At 41.5% G+C, this 19,693-nt stretch overlaps 1 protein-coding gene across 1 annotated transcript; it reads left to right on the top strand.

The window, feature by feature from the left end:
* Positions 1–3,835: 3,835 nt before the first annotated feature.
* plekha4 (pleckstrin homology domain containing A4) lies at positions 3,836–19,329 on the top strand. The gene is made up of 24 exons (XM_080048512.1): positions 3,836–3,957; positions 6,304–6,373; positions 6,485–6,583; positions 6,695–6,767; positions 6,851–6,951; positions 7,456–7,574; positions 7,688–7,900; positions 8,023–8,335; positions 9,163–9,222; positions 9,456–9,608; positions 12,954–13,013; positions 13,115–13,195; positions 13,513–13,665; positions 13,843–13,941; positions 14,125–14,233; positions 14,386–14,459; positions 14,922–15,026; positions 15,119–15,206; positions 15,441–15,496; positions 16,009–16,137; positions 16,233–16,637; positions 17,024–17,145; positions 17,376–17,485; positions 17,667–19,329. Exons 1-24 carry the CDS (start codon positions 3,917–3,919, stop codon positions 18,908–18,910), a joined length of 4,077 nt encoding a protein of 1,358 aa, XP_079904638.1. The 5' UTR covers positions 3,836–3,916; the 3' UTR covers positions 18,911–19,329.
* Positions 19,330–19,693: the final 364 nt, after the last annotated feature.

The raw sequence follows: 19,693 nt of genomic DNA, 5'->3' as shown, positions 1-19,693 counted from the left end.
TGTGCAAACTGTTAAAACCTTCCCACACAAGGATACAGTCCCCTGTTTCAAACATCCACTGCGTTTGGTCAGCCCGCTGTATAATTACATAACCGTTTTCGAACATCCAAATAAATGAGGAGTCTCCTCGCTAAACTGACGCGGATTAGATAATCCTCATAACAAATGTCATACATCAAACACTTGTATCCGAATTCAGGTTCTGGCAGTTCATAATCATTTTATCAAACACAAATCAACCCGGGCTCTGTAATCTAGGGAAAAATAATTAACCAGCATTTCAAAAGCACAGAAAGGACAGACATTAGCACATAAACAAAACACATATGCCAGAATTTTTCCTGCTTCTGCCGAACATCATTTCCTCATTCTCCAAAACAAATTAAAAAATTCAAACTAACTTAAATTTATACCACTCTGTTAGGACCCGGCTTCAGACTCACCACTCAACAAAATTTGGCATAGTCAAATATGAACTTTGGTTTTAAAAAACAACAGGTGTCCAATTACCTTTTTTCTTTTTTGTCAGCTGATGTGTTGAGTGGAGGCTCCGCTTCCAGGCCCGACCAGCTGGTCGAGGCTCGTCCTCCTCTCTTCCCCCCTCTTTAGGACGTCAGGGTCACCAATTTAATAAAACTATAATATTAATTCACGTATTCGTTTCTTAAGAGGAATGGAAGATGCAAAAATGCTCGAGGAGTCAGACGAAAAAAGTTCTATGGTATTTAATGAAAAATGATGTTCAGCAGGTTACAGTTATGCAGGTCAAGCGAACAGCCAAAAAAGTGAGAGTCTCTCTCTTCATCAACACATTATACAAGTACAGATATGAATGTGATTGGTCTATTTCTGAATCCTCTTCTTTCGTCTTCCGGGTTGTTGAATCTGCCATATGGGGAGTGAAACGCCTGAGCTGTGTCCTTGATAGAATAAGGTGTCTTATCTGTTGCTACACTACCATGTGAGCGAGCTTACAGAGGGCCATTGTTTAAAAAGGGATACTCCTTGGCCTCGAGGCTTTGGGAAAGTCAAAATTTGTACATCAGTATGTCATGAAATGTCTAAGTTCTTACAGAAGGAGCGTTTTAACGCAGTATAGAGTTCTACGACTTTCTATATCATATGTTTATCAATGATTAATTGTTAGTTAGGCTATATAAGATATATTGATTAAATGAATTAATGATGGAGATATATCATCATTAATTATTGAGAATTAAAAATCCTGACAATGTCGACAGGTCAGACTGATGTTCAGTGTCCATTAATGGTGAATCATAATTTCCTGGAATGTTTCAAATCAAATATTAGATTCAGATTGTATAGCCGTCTATTATATCACTCCACATTTCATCTTTCATAGTTCATGAAGTTTTTATTTTTTAATGATCCAACAGTTAATAGCCTCGTTTGAGTAGAAGCCGTCTGGCTCAGACCTGCGCAATTATAAACACGCGTCTTGCTGTCAGCAAGACCTACTATCTACTATCTATGAGCAAGACGCGCGTCATAATTGCGCGGGTCTGAGCAATACGGCTCCAACTCAAACGAGGCTAGTGTCAGTCACCAGCTCCCACCCTCTCATCTTTCAGCCAATCACAGCCCTCCTGTGTCTCTTGGCAGTGGTAATTCCAAGTAGGCTAATGTCCAGTTAGCTCCTGTTTGCTAGCAGCTAAAGCAACAACAACGTCCAAATCATTCTGAATGTAGAGCAAACTGACTACTGCTGCTTTTTTTTTAATTTTTTTTTTTATCAAATTTCATTGACTTCTGAACTAAAAATTCATAATATTTGGGTTGAGCCTGAACAGTTAAGATTGGAAATGTATCAGTTCATTCTAAGGTTTTGTTGTATTCATTCATGTGAATAGCAATGTGGGGCTCCATAAGTTAATGTGGACCACTTTCCAGAACCCCATTTCCCATGAGCTTTGAAATCAGTGCTCCTGCTAGGAGACCATAAGTAGCCACACAGCTGTCAGTCAACAGGGCTGATTGTGGATAGTATGCTAAAAGGGATGGGTTGTAAATATCTGGAGGCAGACTGATTTGTCCCCTGTGGGAAGTGGACAGCCTGGGCATCTGAGGTCTCGACCCTGCTGGTAAAAAAACAAATGGCCCTGGGCATGTGAGATACTAATGATATGATGGCATGAGTGTTGAGCAACAGTTTGAGTGTAATGTAATCTACAGTACTTAGAGTGTGAGTACGAGAAAGTATTGGGAAATCTGCAGCCCCTTTATCCATAAAATTAAGAATGCTGCCACCAACCAGCCAAGCCTCCAGGCTGCTTCCCTCTGAGAGTTATTTTAGACATGACTTTCCTCCTATCTCCTTGTTCTTATCACAGCTCTTAAAATGCCTTTGATATCGTCCTTTTGTACAGCAATAATGCCAGCTCTCCCGAGGCATCTGTCTTGGACTCGTTGCTGAGTATATGACTTTCCGTTTCTTTTGAGTGCTTTTCTTTCAGTGTATTTTTTTCTTCTGATATTTTTCACCACCAGACCTACACTCCCTCTTCTCACCTTAAATAGCTTTACCCCTTGTCACCTCTCAACTGGATAAGTGAAGCTCCATTTTTCTCCTGCACTTCATGATGCAAGTCGAGTATATTAGAGTTACTTCAGTTTCTACGGTGGAATCCAAAGTCTAGACTGGCTAATTATAACAGTGGGATTATGTCTGATATCTAAATGTCACAGATATAGATATACATCTTGACCATACATTTTATATTTGTACTTTCCAAATTCAATGTAGTTCTGGCAATGATTCTTAAGTTTACTTTAAAATTCTGACAAAAATCTATGCTTAGTATTCTTCTTTATCAAATCCAGACTACTTTTTATCTGTTTTAATTAAAAACTTTTATTAGTGTCAATTCTGGAGCGTCCTGCATTCACATTTTATGTTTTTATAAATATTTTTATTTTTCTTCCGTATGTTTTTTGGCTCTCTGTAACTCCTTCATATCTTCAGCTATTTTAACTATTCAAATATCAAAATATTCAGCTCATTAAGATCTTTATTGGATTTATTTAAACTTTTTTTAAATAATCAGCTATTTATCAATTTTTTAAAAGAAGATTTAACATTAATGCGGATGGGAGCAGCCTTCAAATCCTCTGAAACTTCAAGTCCTTTGAAATGTATCTCCTCTGGCACACTTCTAGCTACATACACCATTCAACATATGAACAGAGTCACAAGACATGGACTATAACCAAATTACTCACAAATCAGTAATAAACTCAATGAAACTGATTTACTGCTTGTAAATATATATTTTTTAGAACCTTACTTCTAGTTCTGCGCATCTGTTTGCACGTAAAACAAAAATGATAAGGCTTTTTGCTCAGATGTCAGAATGAACCCTTCATACCCTGAATGTTAAGGCCTTCATCAATTCAAGACCGAAATCCAATTACTTAAATCTTGTGACGCTAGATCAAGATAGCTCAGAAATTCAATGCAAATAAACGCGAAAGGGGCAGAGAAGAAGAATGGGAGAGAACAGCTGTTTTTTCTTGTTGTAAATTCCTCAGTCCCAAACCCACACTCAGCAGAAGACAAGAGAGGCTATCCAGGGCAGGGTGAGAGGGAGGGACACAGAGGAAAAAGATGAAGATGAAGAAGAGAGAGAGAGAGAGAGAGAGAGAAGGGGCTCACAGAGAGTGCCCTGTTAGAGGACAGAGGGGCAGACCGAGTGTTGAGAGCGTAGGTAGATCACCGGAGCAAAACACTTGCTGCTACAAGTCAGAGCGGAGGGGACGAGAGTGAGAAACAGAGAGGGAGATTCACACGGAGTGTACCGGGAGAGCGTGTGTGACTGTTTTGGGCAACAGGAGCTTGTGGAAGCCAAGAAGAGGGCAGCCAAGCCTTGGGAGATGCTGTGAGGGAGCATGCCAAGTGATGGAGCTGGAAGCAGCAAGCAGGCGGGCACAATTAGTCAGGTAGGCTTCAGCAATATGGCATTTGTTACATTGTATGCCTCATGTATATGAGTGGATAAAAACTGTTAAAAACAATTGTTATAGAAAATTTGTGAATATTGCTTGATTAATCCTGTATGTTCCGTTCATTTTGATAAGTGTATGGTAATTCTCCAGTTTGTTAAACATTCAAGAAAAGAAAGAAAAACTATTTTTCTTCAAGGTTAACAGTATTGTTAAGCAGCAAATGTGATGTATTGACCTATGGTTGGATTATTAGATGCCCACTGGGGGACTTTTTCTCAGCTTTGCCAAGCTGTGATATGACTGCTGTATCTGTCCAGCAACTTTTTTCTTATTTTTTTTTTACCTCCTATTGCCCAACTTTACTGTCAAATATTAAATACAGCTTGTACAATAATCCAGTATCCCTATTAAGCAAACTTCTCTTGCTATCAAACAGTAGATGTGGCAGTGCTTTACGTCACCGCTTGACTTATAAGGGTCAAACGTATGGTTATGTTGACATTAAAAAAACATAAGAATGTAGGAGACATGCAAATATTTTCGTTAACAGAGAGGGAGGACATTTTTCTAGGCCTATGTATTCATCATGCTCTGTGTTTGACTTCACATGATGCTCAAAGGACCTGGGCGCCACAAAGCGCACTCTGTGTGGTACACAGACCCACCATTTGTCCTCCCCTCCATCCCTCTTTAGCATTTTAAGTCTTCTCCTCCCCTGAGCGAGTGACCTCCTGCTGATTGAGAAGGAGATTTTCCAAATATTTCACAACACCCACGTAACCCCCCGGCGTCTATGTTGTTAGTGTCTGCTCTCTCACAAAGGCTTAATTGTTTGATTTTTTTTTTTACTGTGGTTGACACTGACATAGTTTGCGGCGACTTAACCGCGTCCAACCTCTGGTTCACCCACAATTGCCTGTGGAGGCTCGGTGTGAGAAGTGTCTCATGAAATGTTATCTTCAAGTTCATCTGTATTGCTGTTACATGGTCAACAATGGCTTTACCTGCTTTACTATATAATTTGTAAAACAAAAATTATTTTTTCTTTATATAGTATGAAAGTTATAATCGAAGTGCACATATGTCATTAATAGGACATAGCAAAGCAATTAAAAAATACAAATAGACCGTAGGTAAAAAAAAGAAGAAGAAAAAAATAGAGTCATGATTGAATTTTCAGTGTACACAGTTCCATAAATGTATCCTCATGCAGTAATAACAAGGTTTATTATATCATCATTCAGTAGGTGCAGGTGAGACCTGAGGTACAAAACCAATATATTCTGATGAAACCTACAGGCCACTTGCCTGAAAAGAGCCAGCATGACTCTACAGGAAAACACAAAAGTCTGTGACACAGTGAACCCCGCCCCTGCCTACACATTTCTTCAACATGCCACTTTGCACTCTTTTATTTTGGTTTCAGCAGTCCACTCTGCACTTCTGCAGTTTGGGACACATTCCAAATCTCTCTCAGTCTCTCCATACCAGCCCGTCCCTGCCGACAGATTGGCTTTCACACAGTCCTCGGCCCCTCCCTGCTACCACGGCGACGCAGCTGTCACCTGTCAGTTTCATGGTGGGGATGCGCAACCAGCCTGTTATGGTTAAGAATAGAATGGTGGGAGAGTGTCGCTGGAAATGGGACAGCAGGACAGCACCGAGTGTCTGGGAAGAATGAACAGTTGACTATAGGAAACAATCTCAACTATACTGGAATGTGGCATATGTGTGCTCGGAAGTTACAGGGCGCTGTTCATGGGAGGGACTGACTGCTTCTACAGAGAAAGAGAAAGAGAGAGAGAAAGACTCTGGTTCAGATTGTGTTGGTAAGGCCTCATGTCATAGCCTCACTCAGAGCAGCCAGTTGCAACCAGTTCATTCAAATAAGTTTCTATGTGGGGAACTGTTTTATCAGAGCCTGCGGTAAACTGTAAGTGTATAGGTCGTGCGGAGCATTCGATTGTTAGATTGATTGACTTTATTGAATTGTTACCAATAATCCATTACTCTTTAGATTTGTTTGTGTACTTTTGTGTGATCATGACCTTGAAATGAGCAACATAATCTTTGTTAATAAACACACCTGTATATATGAAGCAATTAGGTTATGTTAGTTCAAATTATTGGGTTTATACTTTGGCTTGGGTGCAAACCGTAAAGGATCATGATCCAGATATGACATTTCCGATATGACATTTGCACCCAGCTCTGACATTTCTAACAAAGGTTTATTACTGTGATCCTCGTCTTATTAACTCGTCTTCCCTTCCTTTATATGAGTGCCTATCTGTGTGTTGCCAACTGTGGTCTAAATGAATTTTCCTGTTTCCAATGCAGAATGGATGACCAGGACAGAGTAAGCCAATCGTCCAGCCTGGCCACCATTTCCTACTTTCCTGTCATGAAGGTTTGTGTTACGTTCACATGGCTAATCTTGTAATTATGTGCAATATGTAGACATCTTATAGTGACACTGTAAGTGCATAAACAAATGTGTCATTCCCTCTTTGGGTAACAGGAAAGTGATGGCAGGGTGCAGGCATTCGGGAAAAGATGTCAGTCTGCCAAACGGGACCCAAACTGTGCCGTGGTCATCAGAGGATGGCTTAACAAGAAAGTAATTTCCCAAAAAAGGCCCACTTGACAATTTATAATAATCAATGCATGTACTGTACATCAGTAGCATGGTGTGCAAAGAGCATCACTTAATTTGAGCTTCCTCCTGCAGGATAGCTCCGGTTTGAAGCTATGGAAGCGACGCTGGTTTGTCCTCTCCAACTACTGTCTGTTTTACTATAGAGGTATGCAGCCTCTAGCCCTGCACTATATTTGAATGTGCTGCATTGCATTTGCTCTCATTCACTTCATTTTTGTTCCTCACCAGACAGTAGAGAAGAATCTGTGCTGGGCAGCATCCCACTTCCCAGCTACAAAATCCTGTTCTGCACACCACGAGAATGCAAAAACAGAAAGTTCACCTTCAAGGTATAATCATTTGGTTACGCATGCACTCCAAATGTCAGCATAACAGAAATTTAAGCTGTTGTCAATTGATCTTTATGTAAAGATGTCGGTTGAAGAGGCTTAAAGGTGGAGTCAGTGATTTGAAAGCATCCTGTCAAATTCACATTTTGTCAAAATCAGTAAATATGTCCTCACACACAGTACGGACATGTAGTGATCATGAGGAGATTAACCAGTGTTCCTAGGAATAGCTGACTCCACCTTTAATGTATAAATTGTTAACTTTTTTAATCGATGTGTTGCATTTTAAAGCTGTTCACTAATCACTGAAATATATAAATATATACTTTTTTAACTCTCCTGAACACAACAAAAGTGTCTGTCTATATTTACTGACACCCACAGCAAATCTTATTAAAAAAAATAAATAAAAAAAATAAAAATTATCGGGGTTCAGTGTTGTTGTGATCCTATACGAGGGGAATAATAACAGTGAGGCATTGGGAATGCTCTCTGTTAAACCAGGTGGTGCACCAGGGAATGCGCAGTTATTTCTTCAGCGCTGACACCCAGGAGGACATGTTGGGATGGGTCCGAGCCCTCAGTCAGTCTGCCACAATGGATTCAGACAGCTCCCTGAACAGGTGCAGCACTACTCATTGTGGACATGAAGACACTGAATAGCAAAAACATTTTTCATCATTGCATTTTGTAAGTTTTTATTTTTAATTTTTTGCTTCATCTCTAAATCCTTCAGGCGTTGCTCGAGTTATCAGGATTTCACACAGATGGGTGGCAGCAGTGAATCGGTGGACTTCCCTAGACCTCCTTCTGATGGAGAGGGTCCCTCCCAGGATCACAGGCACGTCAGCAGGGCCCTGAGTGAACCGGGTCATCTCACTGGTGGCAGGATGGGGACGTCGCACTCCGGGGAGAGGGGGAGGCGGAGGGTGCGTCAGAGGAACAGCAGGTTGTCATTTTGTCTTTGTGTTTGAAAGGCACATTTTTGAAATCCCAAGGGTTTACTTAAAAAGGGAAATATCATCTGAAAAAAAAGCTCCTAGTTTAGGTAATCTGTACGGTTCTTCTCAGCCCTTCAAACAGAACGCCCAGCCCCCAAGAGTTGAGCAGAAGAAGAGCTCTCGGTTCAAACCAAGAGGAAGATTATTTTCCTGGCCAGAACACGCCACCCACGCAGACAGAACTCATGGGAACAGGTTGTTTGACCTCAAGAGGTCAGCTAGGCTCACGACCTCACACACCGGTGGGAAGGGTTGACATTCGACCTCACGATGACTCGGCCATGGTGCCACAGACCCTGTACTACACACCTGCCTCACCTAAGCTGGAGTTCAAATCCACCCCCACCACGCCAGTCACAGAGAGGTGGCAGAATATATGCAAGGTTAGGACATGTTTGGTTTATCTTGATCATGAATATAAAACTGGTTTGACCAGGATCTGAATATGAGGGTTTCAGCATGTTTCTAATTTGCTTTAGCTCTAAAGGGGAACTTTATGTTACAACATAACACATGAAGATTGGTCTGCTGTTTTTTCCTATATACGTACACAACCAACTTCAATTTCCCCCTAATATGACTCAATATCAATGCAATATAATGTAAAGCTCATGAGTCTTGAAGAGAGAGAGGGAGACAGAGAGACAGATAGAAGGAGAGTATAGAAAGTTTGCGCGACTTTAGTAAACAAGATTCATACGCAATATTTGCTCCACCAAACAGCTTGTTGCAATTAGCGCTGGCCTTTGAGGATAAGGTGCTATTTACAACGATGCTTATGTGCATAGGAATGGAGCAATTTTGCACTGGATTTTCAATATTCCCTTATTTAAATATATTCAAATGGGGCAGACGCACCGTCGGCGTTGTCTGCTCCACAGGGCAGTTTCAGTGCAGTCTTCACACATTTCCGCCTTTGCGCGTCCTCTTTGGATAGGATGCTATTTTTTTCTGTCATTTGGCAGAAATGAATGTGGCTCAAAGAGTATTACTGAACCTCTGAAAACAGTTGTGTATAATCTGATGTCGCTCTGGAGAAAGTTTAGGGTTTAAATGATGACCCTACACCTACATTTTAACTGGCAGCCTCTACCTCTTTTGAAAGGTGCTACTAAATTGCATTATGGGAAATGTAGGATCCAGTGTTTTGGGAGCTTGGTCCACCAAATATGTCATGTTGCTCAGACCTTTCCTTCCCAATTGTTCACAGCCCACACCTACATATGGTTCTATCCATCACGTCGCGAGTGGAAGAAGGGCTTTAGGAAAGGTGATTGTATGAATGAATACATTTACATACACAATCAAAACATCCAGATTAGTTTTCAGAAATCACACACATCAAGTAAAGTAGTGACATTTGATTGTTACTTGAGTCATTTGAGTAGACACTACTTAAACAGATCACTGGTAGTTATCCTGTACAGTAGCACAGTATGTTTTTGCATAATGCTCTTTGTGCTCTGTTCTTTTTGCGTACTTCGGCCACGTCTCCTCCTTCAGAGCTACTCTGCAGGGCCACATGCAGACTTACTGCCCCCTTTGCCCCCCTCGTCGAGAGCCGCACATGCTCCACATCACCCACACCATCACCACCACCACCATCATCACCATCACCGCAGCGACTTGTCTGTTTGTGTGCTACCGCCGGCTACGGTACAGCCTGTATACTCATGCTGAATTGGGTGGTGAAATGTATTGTTTTTATATGTATGTTCCTTCAAAAACCTTGTTTGTGTCGTGCTGATGTCTCTAACCCTAAGTCATTTGTATCAGGATGAGCAACAGTATTTTTGTAAAGACTTAATATTGTCCTGCAATGTTCTGTGTATGTCCACGTCTTGTTTGATGTCCGTGTTACTGTACTGTATTGTCACTAATTAGGGCCCAAGCACCGAATACGGTGCGAAGCCCTATTGAAATGGAAAGGATGTTTCTTCTTTATTATTTGTAGTCATTTTTGGCACTTTTCACCCCCTTCCCGTCATGCATGACTTGAAATTTCTTGCGTACCCATCAGACCTGCAAAAAATTGCAACTTATCGTTGGTTTCGAGACCGGGCCAAAAAACTGTTTGTGGCCCCTGTGGCCACAAACAGTTTTTCAGGAAATGCATGCTCAGAAATTGGGCTATTTTATGTCCAGGGCCAAAATCAACAGGAAGTCGGCCATTTTGGATTTAGTGCCTAAAATTGTCATGTTACAAATTTTCACATATAGACGAACTCGTCCTAGAGTTTTTACGCCAGGGACGTCAAACCACTTCTCAAATACTCAAGACGCTTGCCCGATTTCAAAATTCTCATTGTACCAGGGAGCTATTGGGGGTCCAAGTTGACGTAAACATCATAAATAACTAACCTCATGAAACTTTAATTCATCATAACTCAGGCTGTGTTATACCTAGCTGCACCAAATTTAAAACCCAAATGTATCTTTGCAGGCCCCACAAAAAAGCCTCTTGAAGCCCCGCCCCAAAATCAACAGGAAGTCTTTTAATTTGAAATGTGTGAATTTCTGACTCGAAAATCATCACAATGTTAAAAAATTCACTACTCCTAGCATGAACATATTTAGCAAAATAAAAACTCTAGGGACACTAATAAGACATGGAAGATACACCAAAAAAAGTTTTGTTTGATTCCGAATAACTATGACGAAATGCCGGCCAATATTCGCCAAAATTCACTCATATGTCATAACTCCACATTACTCTGCAGGATTCCAGAGTAAAGTCGACTCATAACAACTTTTTGTGTAAGAAAAAACATGATAGGGTAAGTCCTCCGACATGGAAGATGATATACTCGAAAGCTCGTTTTAATCGGAACCACCGTCTTCCACGCGTTATTCGCCAAAAAACATCAAAAACTGAATGGAATGTACAATCCCAGGACAAACAAAAAAGCCTCTTGAAGCCCCGCCCCAAATACAACTTACAATACAACAATTTAATTTGAAATATTCGCCAAAAAAACAGGAAGTTAGCCTAACTCCACCATACTCTGTCTCATCCTCTCCAAAGTTGTTATGGTTAATGACACCCAAGGCCTGAGGAAGCCCAAACAATAATATTAAAGGGGTAGTTCAGGATTTTAGACATAGGGCCTTATTCCCAAGTTAGCCTTGGTGTTCTTTATCAGTGGAGACAGTTTTCAACACATTTAATTCAGTCCTTCTAGTTGCAGAGTGCGCTCGTGCTAAGCTAGCGCACGGCATCGGGGGGATACCTAGCCTGCTACTAAAACAGTCTTACCCACTCCACAGTACACCCGAGGCCAATCAATTATAACGCCAGACAATCGATGTAAATGTCTGTGTTGATAGAATAATTTTAGAAATAAAACCAACCTCGCATATTGCATTTTGAGGGACTTTATTCCTTGTAGGCTGCGGCAGCGGCGGACTAATACCTAGGTTATAGGCTCTATAATAGTTTGTTTACCTGCTGCTGTCTTACAGACGCAGAGTACAGTGCACAAAGGAGTTGTATTAGCCTATGCAATAAACAAGATATGGCCACGTTTGGAGGACTTAGCAATGCGTCTGCTTTTGAAGACGATTATGAGGAATTTGTTGTATCCAACGAACCGTACCTGTACGAGCCGGAATACACTGATGAAGAATTGAGAGGGATGCTCAAAGGGCAGAAAGAGAAAGAGCGTCTGTAGAGACAGCCCCCGCTGGAGCTGCAGCAGAGAACCGGGACAGAATGACGGTAGACTGGTGGCAGTGCAGTTTCAGTTTCTGTCCCACGCTGCTCTGTTTACTTTCTGCTGTAGTGATTCGGTTACACAGCAAAGTAAAAGTCCGCTGCTGCTAAGAAAGTAGTCCCTCAAAATGCGATAATTCATGCGATGCGAGGTTGGTTTTATTTCTAAAATTATTCTATCAACACAGACATTTACATCGATAGTCTGGCGTTATAATTGATTGGCCTCGGGTGTACTGTGGAGTGGGTAAGACTGTTTTAGTAGCAGGCTAGGTATCCCCCCGATGCCGTGCGCTAGCTTAGCACGAGCGCACTCTGCAACTAGAAGGACTGAATTAAATGTGTTGAAAACTGTCTCCACTGATAAAGAACACCAAGGCTAACTTGGGAATAAGGCCCTATGTCTAAAATCCTGAACTACCCCTTTAAGAAAAAGTGAGAGCACCAACTGCTTGGTCAAGTAAATATTGCATGCTAGTTAATTACCTTCAAGTCCTACACACTTGATCAAATCAACCTCAAAGCAGCTCAGGGAGGTCTAGAGACAATGATAGCACGGGAAGCCGGTTCTATCGGCTCCATGGCCTTCGTAGTTTCTCGGCGTCATCGCAACGAAACAGGAAGTCGCTGTAATTTCGCTCTGCACTGTCCCATGTGCTCCAAACTTCACCTGCCTGGTAGGAGCCCAGGCCTGAGGACTTCCTCGCATCCCTATCAAGCGTGTTGCGGCAAATTCCACACTTCCGGTGACAGGTATTACTGTGCCGCGTGCTCCGAAGAGGAGGAGACTGCGGCGAATTCTCTCACGCGGTCGCCGGAGCGCTGAGGCCGGCAGACGGCGTCCAGCACGGAGGTGCGAGGGCCGGTCATCACTGCTCGCAGTTTTAATTTGTATTGTGTCTGTTTGTTATTTGTGACTAATACATCCTATATTATTTTATTTTTAATTTATTTTTAATAGTAGTTTTATCTGTGTGTTTTGTCTTGTTATGATGAGTTCTGTCATGATTATGCTGCAAGAGATGAAGCAGATGTTCAGGCTAATTCCAAATTCATGACCAAACTCACAATACTTGGCTCGGCTTCAAGCATTCACATCGAAGAATTTGAGCATTAATCTACAACTTATATCCTTACAGTTATCATGTAATAATATCCATAGTGAGCACAAAGGATTGTAGAAAAACAAAAATCATATATCACATTAAATCTGGTATTCAGACAGAAGTATAAGTACAATTTGTACTAACCATAGATAGTATAATAACCCTAACCCTGATTTGTTTCAGGCCCAAAAGCCTGACCCCAGGGAAACCCCACCAATCAGGCCTCTTGAAAGTGATGCAGATGTAAGTATATGCATAGGGGTTAGTCACCAGAGTACGGTGCAGTTAGTCAACATGTTTCCCACTGAGAAGACATCAGTGTGATTTTGGATTACCCTCTTCAGGCTGTGCTGACGAGGCTGTGTGGGTGTGACAAGCTGCTACAGTCCCTGTCTGTAGAACTGGCCCAGCTACAAATGGATAAGGTCAGTCATTACCACATTAGACTACACATGTATGGCTATTTGGACTGCATATGCACTGTTTAGACAAGTCTTGACCACTACCTTTATATTATGAAAGCTAATACAAACTAACAATACTCCTTGAGAGTATAAATCCAGTAAAACATATACAGTAGATACATTTGAATGTTTTAGTTGCTCTCAACATACAAGTTCAAGTATAATTAAATACATATTTTCTAGTTCTGTATCATTTAGGTTTAGAATAAGCAATAGGAAACAGTGTATTGTGTTTGAAGAATACAAATAATACAGTGTTTTTTTTTAACCTGTTGCAGGACAGCGTCCATTGTGCGTTAGAGGTGTCCAGACTGCAGCTGGAGGAGTGGAAAAGCCATGGGCCAAGAGTCCAAGATGAAGTCCTGACCCAGAAGGCTTTGCTCCAAGAAGACCTGGTCACAATCCGGGCCAGAATGTGTGACGTATCGTTGGTGTGTTAACAAGCCCAAGAGCAGCAGTGACAGCGAATGAGACAAACAATGGCGCTACATGAACAGTTTGATTTTAGATTTTAGAAAACAGCAGGGATACACTGCGGATTCTACTGTTGATTTGAGTATTCATTCAGGATTATTTTTTTTGTCTTCTGATTTGTTTTATTTATTCAGGAAATGGAGACTGTGTGGAGTCAATATGAGAGAATGGAGAGTGAACTGTCTGTCATCCGTTCACACCTTCAGCACATCTGTAACTTCGGAATGCCACAGGTATTCATACAACACTACACAACTGGATGCTTTTAGAATAATGCATTACTTGGTTGACATATGATTCGGCAGCGCTTGTTAAAGTCACATCCAAATCTCTTTCAACAAATCATAAAGGCTCATGTCTTAAAATATTTGATGAGTAAACTCTTGTGTTTTTTTTGTGTGTTTTTTCTTTAACAGGACCAGTCTCAAGCCCAAAGGGAGCTATGGATGATGGAGGACATCCTGGCTGGACTTAAGGTCAACAGGGATCGCTTCTGTTTCCTGCTGGGAGTACAGAGGCACCCCAGTAAGCATTAGCACTCGAGTCTGTGGCTCATGAAGAAGTTAATACTGTAGAACTATACTAATGCACACAGTTGCCTGTTTCATCTTGATGACACAAATGAGACCGGAAAATATGTGAACAGAGTCAACAGTGACCTTTTCTGCTTCCCATAGCGTTCCAGCCAACGGCTCCACATCCTGGTTCCCCCGGCTCTCCCACAGAGAGGCTGCAGAGTGGACTGCCAATGGTACAGCTACTGTCCCTTGACCCTTTCCTCAGTGACCCCTGACGTTTGCTCTCTGCTTATGAACAAACATGAGAGTGTTGTCAGCAAACATTAAATCCATCTGCTGGCACCTTCTTACTAGCTCTTTAAGTCCTGATGGTATTTTCATATGGTAGTTCCATGCCATTTGTTTGTTTTATTCACAACAATTTAGAATGAATAGATTCTGGACAGGCCTGCAATATCCAATTACTACCAATGTATTGAGGTGATGGCCATTCTCCCTTCTTTGGAGTATGTTATGACATCAATCTACTGTACTTAGCTCAGTAAAATGTTTTGCATTGTGGATCAACAGAATTTTATGATTGCCATTTTCTGCCCTCACTCTGATTCTAAAAATACAGTTTGACTGTTGGATTGACCAGTTGTGTTGTCTATTATGTCAAGGCTTTCTATATTTCTAAACAATGATCTCAACAGGATGTTGAACAAGAGCCACCAGTCCGCCCGCCGTTACCACAGGAGCTACAGGAAAGCAACCAGAGCAGGGAACATGGCCATGGCTGGACAGAGTCACCATATGAAGTGAGTATTGAAATTATCAATGGTAAAACATTATCAATTCGGATTTTTTTCTATCTTTTTTTTTTTTTACATTTTCTGTGCTTATGTTTCAGGGAATCTACAGCCATGTGGATCCAGTACAAATAAGAGGAAACAGCCGGCCTGACCTCCTTAATGTGAAAGCACAGAAAGACTCATTTGGTTGGCACAGCTACACTCAACACATTGGGAACAATTATATTCATTTGATGAATTAAACAGCTTATAGATTGATTTAAGAAAGAGGATAAATCACTTTTTCCAGCGCTTTTGTTTTATCTTCCACCCTCATATTTCCTATTTCTCTTTCTTCCTGTCACTTTCTCCTCCCACCCATCCTCTCTCACTCACACGATCCTGCTCATCCTCTTTCCTCTATTTTAATTTTCTCTTTAGAATATCAGTCTGGGTCAAAGTGGATCCCACCAGATACAACGAACCAATCTACCAAGGTTTGATTCTTCCTGATATCTTGCTGCCGGTTGACTACTCTTGGTTGCATGTAATGTAAACCAAAATGCTCCCAATATAGGAGCAGTCAAAGCTGATTTTTCCTCATTGCAATCACAGCCAAATTCCAATTATTTGATTCTCTCATCTTCCTTGCAATTAGGGCATGTTGCAGTGCCTGTAGCGGGCAAGAGGGGGAGGCAGAGGCTCATGTCTCAGTATAGCAGCACAGCCTTCACAATTCTGCCACCCAACCCCCCTTCCTCACGTGCTCACACACACATATATATATAGGGACCTACAGATGCAAGCAGCCATACATACTGTATAATCATGCACGCACTATACACCCCTACATAAACAGATGCAAACACACGGCTTGACAATCATCTGTTTGTGTTTTTCATATGCAAATCATGGATTCAGGTTCTTGCTTCGCTGTTTCTCCATGCATATTTTTGTGGTGCAGAGGTCATAAATGACTCATATTGGAAACAGCCTATGTCTCTTCTAGAAGATGAAGATGAGCGAAGAGGAGCAGATGGAGCGGATGAAGAGGAATCAGGAGAGGCTGAGTAATAGGAAGAAACCCCCCATATCAGGAGGCCCGACCCAGAGTCAAAGTGCAGAGGCAAGAGAGGAGGTGTGCCACATCATTAATTAACATTATTCAGCAAATCATTTAATTTTATTACATAGCGAAAACACATTTACTAATCTATCTTGGTATGTTCTCAGGCCCCCTTCCCTCTAAGGGTGACAAGAGTTGTTACAGCTGTACTGCCGTCCTCTCTCGTGGCCAGACGGGTTTCTGTTGAGGATCCCCCGCCTGAGCTTGACAACCCACTGCCTGAGCAGATCCCACCTGAGATGCAGGAAGGTTTGGCTGAGCCAAGTGCACAAGTGTTGAACAGGTCACACAGGCGTCTGCTGCTGGAGAGTCCTGAGCAAAACCGCTCTTCAGCTAGGATGCACATGGATCAGCTCGTTAAGAGAACAAACCGACAACAGCACGCAGTACGGAGGTCCTCCAAGAAGGAGTCAAGGCCCGAAGCGAGCAGAGCAGAGCCCACAGAGGCATCGTGGAACGAAGGTCGAGAGCAAGCTGGTTCGGGAAACGGAACTGGCAGCTTGAATGTCAGGGTAAGAAAGAATAAAATAAAATAAAATAAAAACATTGAACATATTAAGTATGAGAATCATCTGATTCTGACTTAATGCTTGTGTTTTATTGACATTTGTTTTTCTCCCTCGTTATCTGAGATCCCTTAGACACCACTTCTGTATATTGTGTATAAGTTGTTTCTTGTAATTAGTTATCAACATAGTGATTACTGACAGTATATCTTGGGTCACTTACACTGACTGTGGTCTACCGGGTTATTTGGGATTTGAGACGGCAGTGCTGCCTAAAAAGCATTGTCAAACTGGCCTCATTGCATTCAGTAATAAAGATGTTCAATTGATATGTATTTCCTCATCTTTATCAATGTTGCAGTGTGCATTCTAATGTAAAACTGATTGAACAGGTGGAGGAAAGTCCCTTTACCCTCTTGAACCCTGACATGGAGCCTGACCTCTGTCTGACCCCTGAGCAGCGAGAGGCCAAACTTCGACGTGTGGAACGAATACGGGAGAGAGTCATAAGAAGGTGGGACATATTTTTGCCATTGTTTGACTTAAATGTATGTACAGTTTATATGCTGTACGTATATAAAGGCCTTCAACCAATCACTTTCTATCTATCTATCTATCTATCTATCTATCTATCTATCTATCTATCTATCTATCTATCTATCTATCTATCTATCTATCTATCTATCTATCTATCTATCTATCTATCTATCTATCTATCTATCTATCTATCTATCTATCTATCAGCGCAGTCAGAGAGAATGCTACTACACACAATCATCTGCCAATCAGGGGGGAGGGGCTGGAAATCCACCAGGTGCCCCCTGACACAGCGAGAAAACAAAGGATGAAATCAGGTATGTGTTTACCAACACAAAATCGATAATTTAAGGATCTTTTTAAATCCCATAACAGGTTACTTTTTATTCACTGGAAAGCTAGCTTTCTCTTGCCATTAGTGTTAGAAGTATCTGCTGCTGACACACTACTACTCGGCAAAAACTCATCAGTAAATTCTGCTCTGTTGCTTTTTTTCAGACCATGAATCTTACCATGACTATGGAAGCTGTGGAGATAACATCAGAAGTCCTACAGGGCTTCAGCTTTCTAGTGGAACATCTCAGGATAAAGATGGAAGAGTTGGACATGTGAAAAAATGTAAAAGCAAAGTCCAGACCGGGAACAAAACACAACAGAAAGATTGCAGCGGAAGACGAGGGGTTGCCAAAACTAAACTCAAACGTCCAGATTCACCCTACCATATCTCATCTGTGACAGTCTACAAGAAAGATGGAGGCAAGGGGTTCACAAGTCCTAAAGATGGAGGGGAGCAAAAGCTTGAGGAACCCGCCGCTGATGATGATGATGATTATGATGATGATGATGAAAGTGATTTCTCCAATCCGAGAGCCAAGTGGTTCCTCTCCACCAACCAGTGGCAGGGGTTCATGCCTTTGCAAGTCCCTGGCATAGACTCATTGTGCAGTGAGGAGATATCAGACATTGAGAGCCAACCTGCATGCAGCGATTACAGGACTGATTCCAATGAAATGTCATCGACAGTCACTGAGAGCTTGGAGAAAATGAAAGAGAACCATTCACTCTTCTACAAGATTGCATGTGACATCAGTATCTCGGACACAGATATCACAAAGAATGATGCGAATTCATATGCCCAAGCAAGGCCAGAAGAAGATGAAGAACTGCTGATCACTGAATCTGTAGCAGATGAGGTGGCCAATAATGTTGGGGAATCCTCTAACCAAGACAACAAGGATTCCGGGCTACATTTGCTATCAGACGTTGATGAAAATAGTACGTCAAATTATAACAAGCTGCCACATTCAACACTGGAAACCAAGAAAAAAACAGCGCTAAATACCTCAGCCAGTACAGCAAAAGAGCATTGTGTTAATGAAGAGATCCCTGGACGAGAATCTAAAGACACCTCAAGGCAAGAAAGACACCTGGAAGTTAGAGAAACTATCCATAGAGCTCCTGTTCAGGACACTGTTTCTGATCAGGCACTGGGTGAATGCGCAAAGACAAGGGAAGAACGCGGTGGGGCGACCGATTCTGAAGACAGGAACGTGGACCAAGAGAAATCTGAGGAGGTGAAGAAATATAGTTGTTCAAGAGAGGAGAGAATAGAATCAGTCGAAGAACGAGGTAACAGCAACCACTCCTTTACTCCATCCAGCTCCGGGTATGAGGGAGGAAATATGATTCGTAGCTCCTCTTTTGGAAAGGCACGGGTTACAATAGTACGTACAAGTTTGTAGAGGCAGAAATAGTGGTGGCTTAAGGAGCTTACAGTAAAAGAACAAACATGGCAAACAAGAAGACAGCAAAGTGAATTGTGGTAAAGTTGGAAGTTGAGTGATTGAAGCCTTTTGGACCTTACATTGAATTAGAAAAATGGTAACATGGGAACATACAATATGAGAGATAATCATACAACTTGGTAAACTTGAACATTTCCATTATTCATAATATGTGACATGAGATGGATGCAGATTTAAAAAGATAAATAAATAAATAAAAAAGTCTTAAGTTAAATTTCATGAAATGTTTTGTTATGCAAATGTATTGTTGTTCTTGCAGTTGATGGTAAACACCAAATACCGTATGTATAGCTGCAGTCAAAACATGCCCAGTAGTTGAGGTTAACACTTTAATTCCTCTCAAAATATGCATCTAACATAACACAGACATTATACATGATGGCTGCTTGTGGGTGGCAACCACAAAGCCCTGTTATTTTCCCTGTAACACAATGTGTTTTGTATTTCAAATGTCCTGATTAATAAACATGCTGTGTGTCTGATTTAAACATGCCGACTCCTGCTCCTGATTTACATGCACGAGAAGACACTACACAGTTTTTCTCTCATTTCATACATCCTTTTTTCCCCCCTCGCTCAATGAAGGTCCCAAGGGTGCTTGGGTGCTGCTCTCTGACAAGCCCCGATGCAGAATTACTTGGAGCCGCTGAAAATGCCTTTGTCACTTTAAATCCTTGCCGTGTCTCAGTCGATGACATCATTGTCTGAGAACACATTACA

Source organism: Ammodytes marinus, assembly GCF_949987685.1.
Source record: "Ammodytes marinus genome assembly, chromosome: 20".
NCBI classification, from domain to species: Eukaryota; Metazoa; Chordata; class Actinopteri; order Uranoscopiformes; family Ammodytidae; genus Ammodytes; species Ammodytes marinus.
Note: the sequence above shows the minus strand (reverse complement) of the source record. Positions and strands in the feature narration are given on the sequence as shown.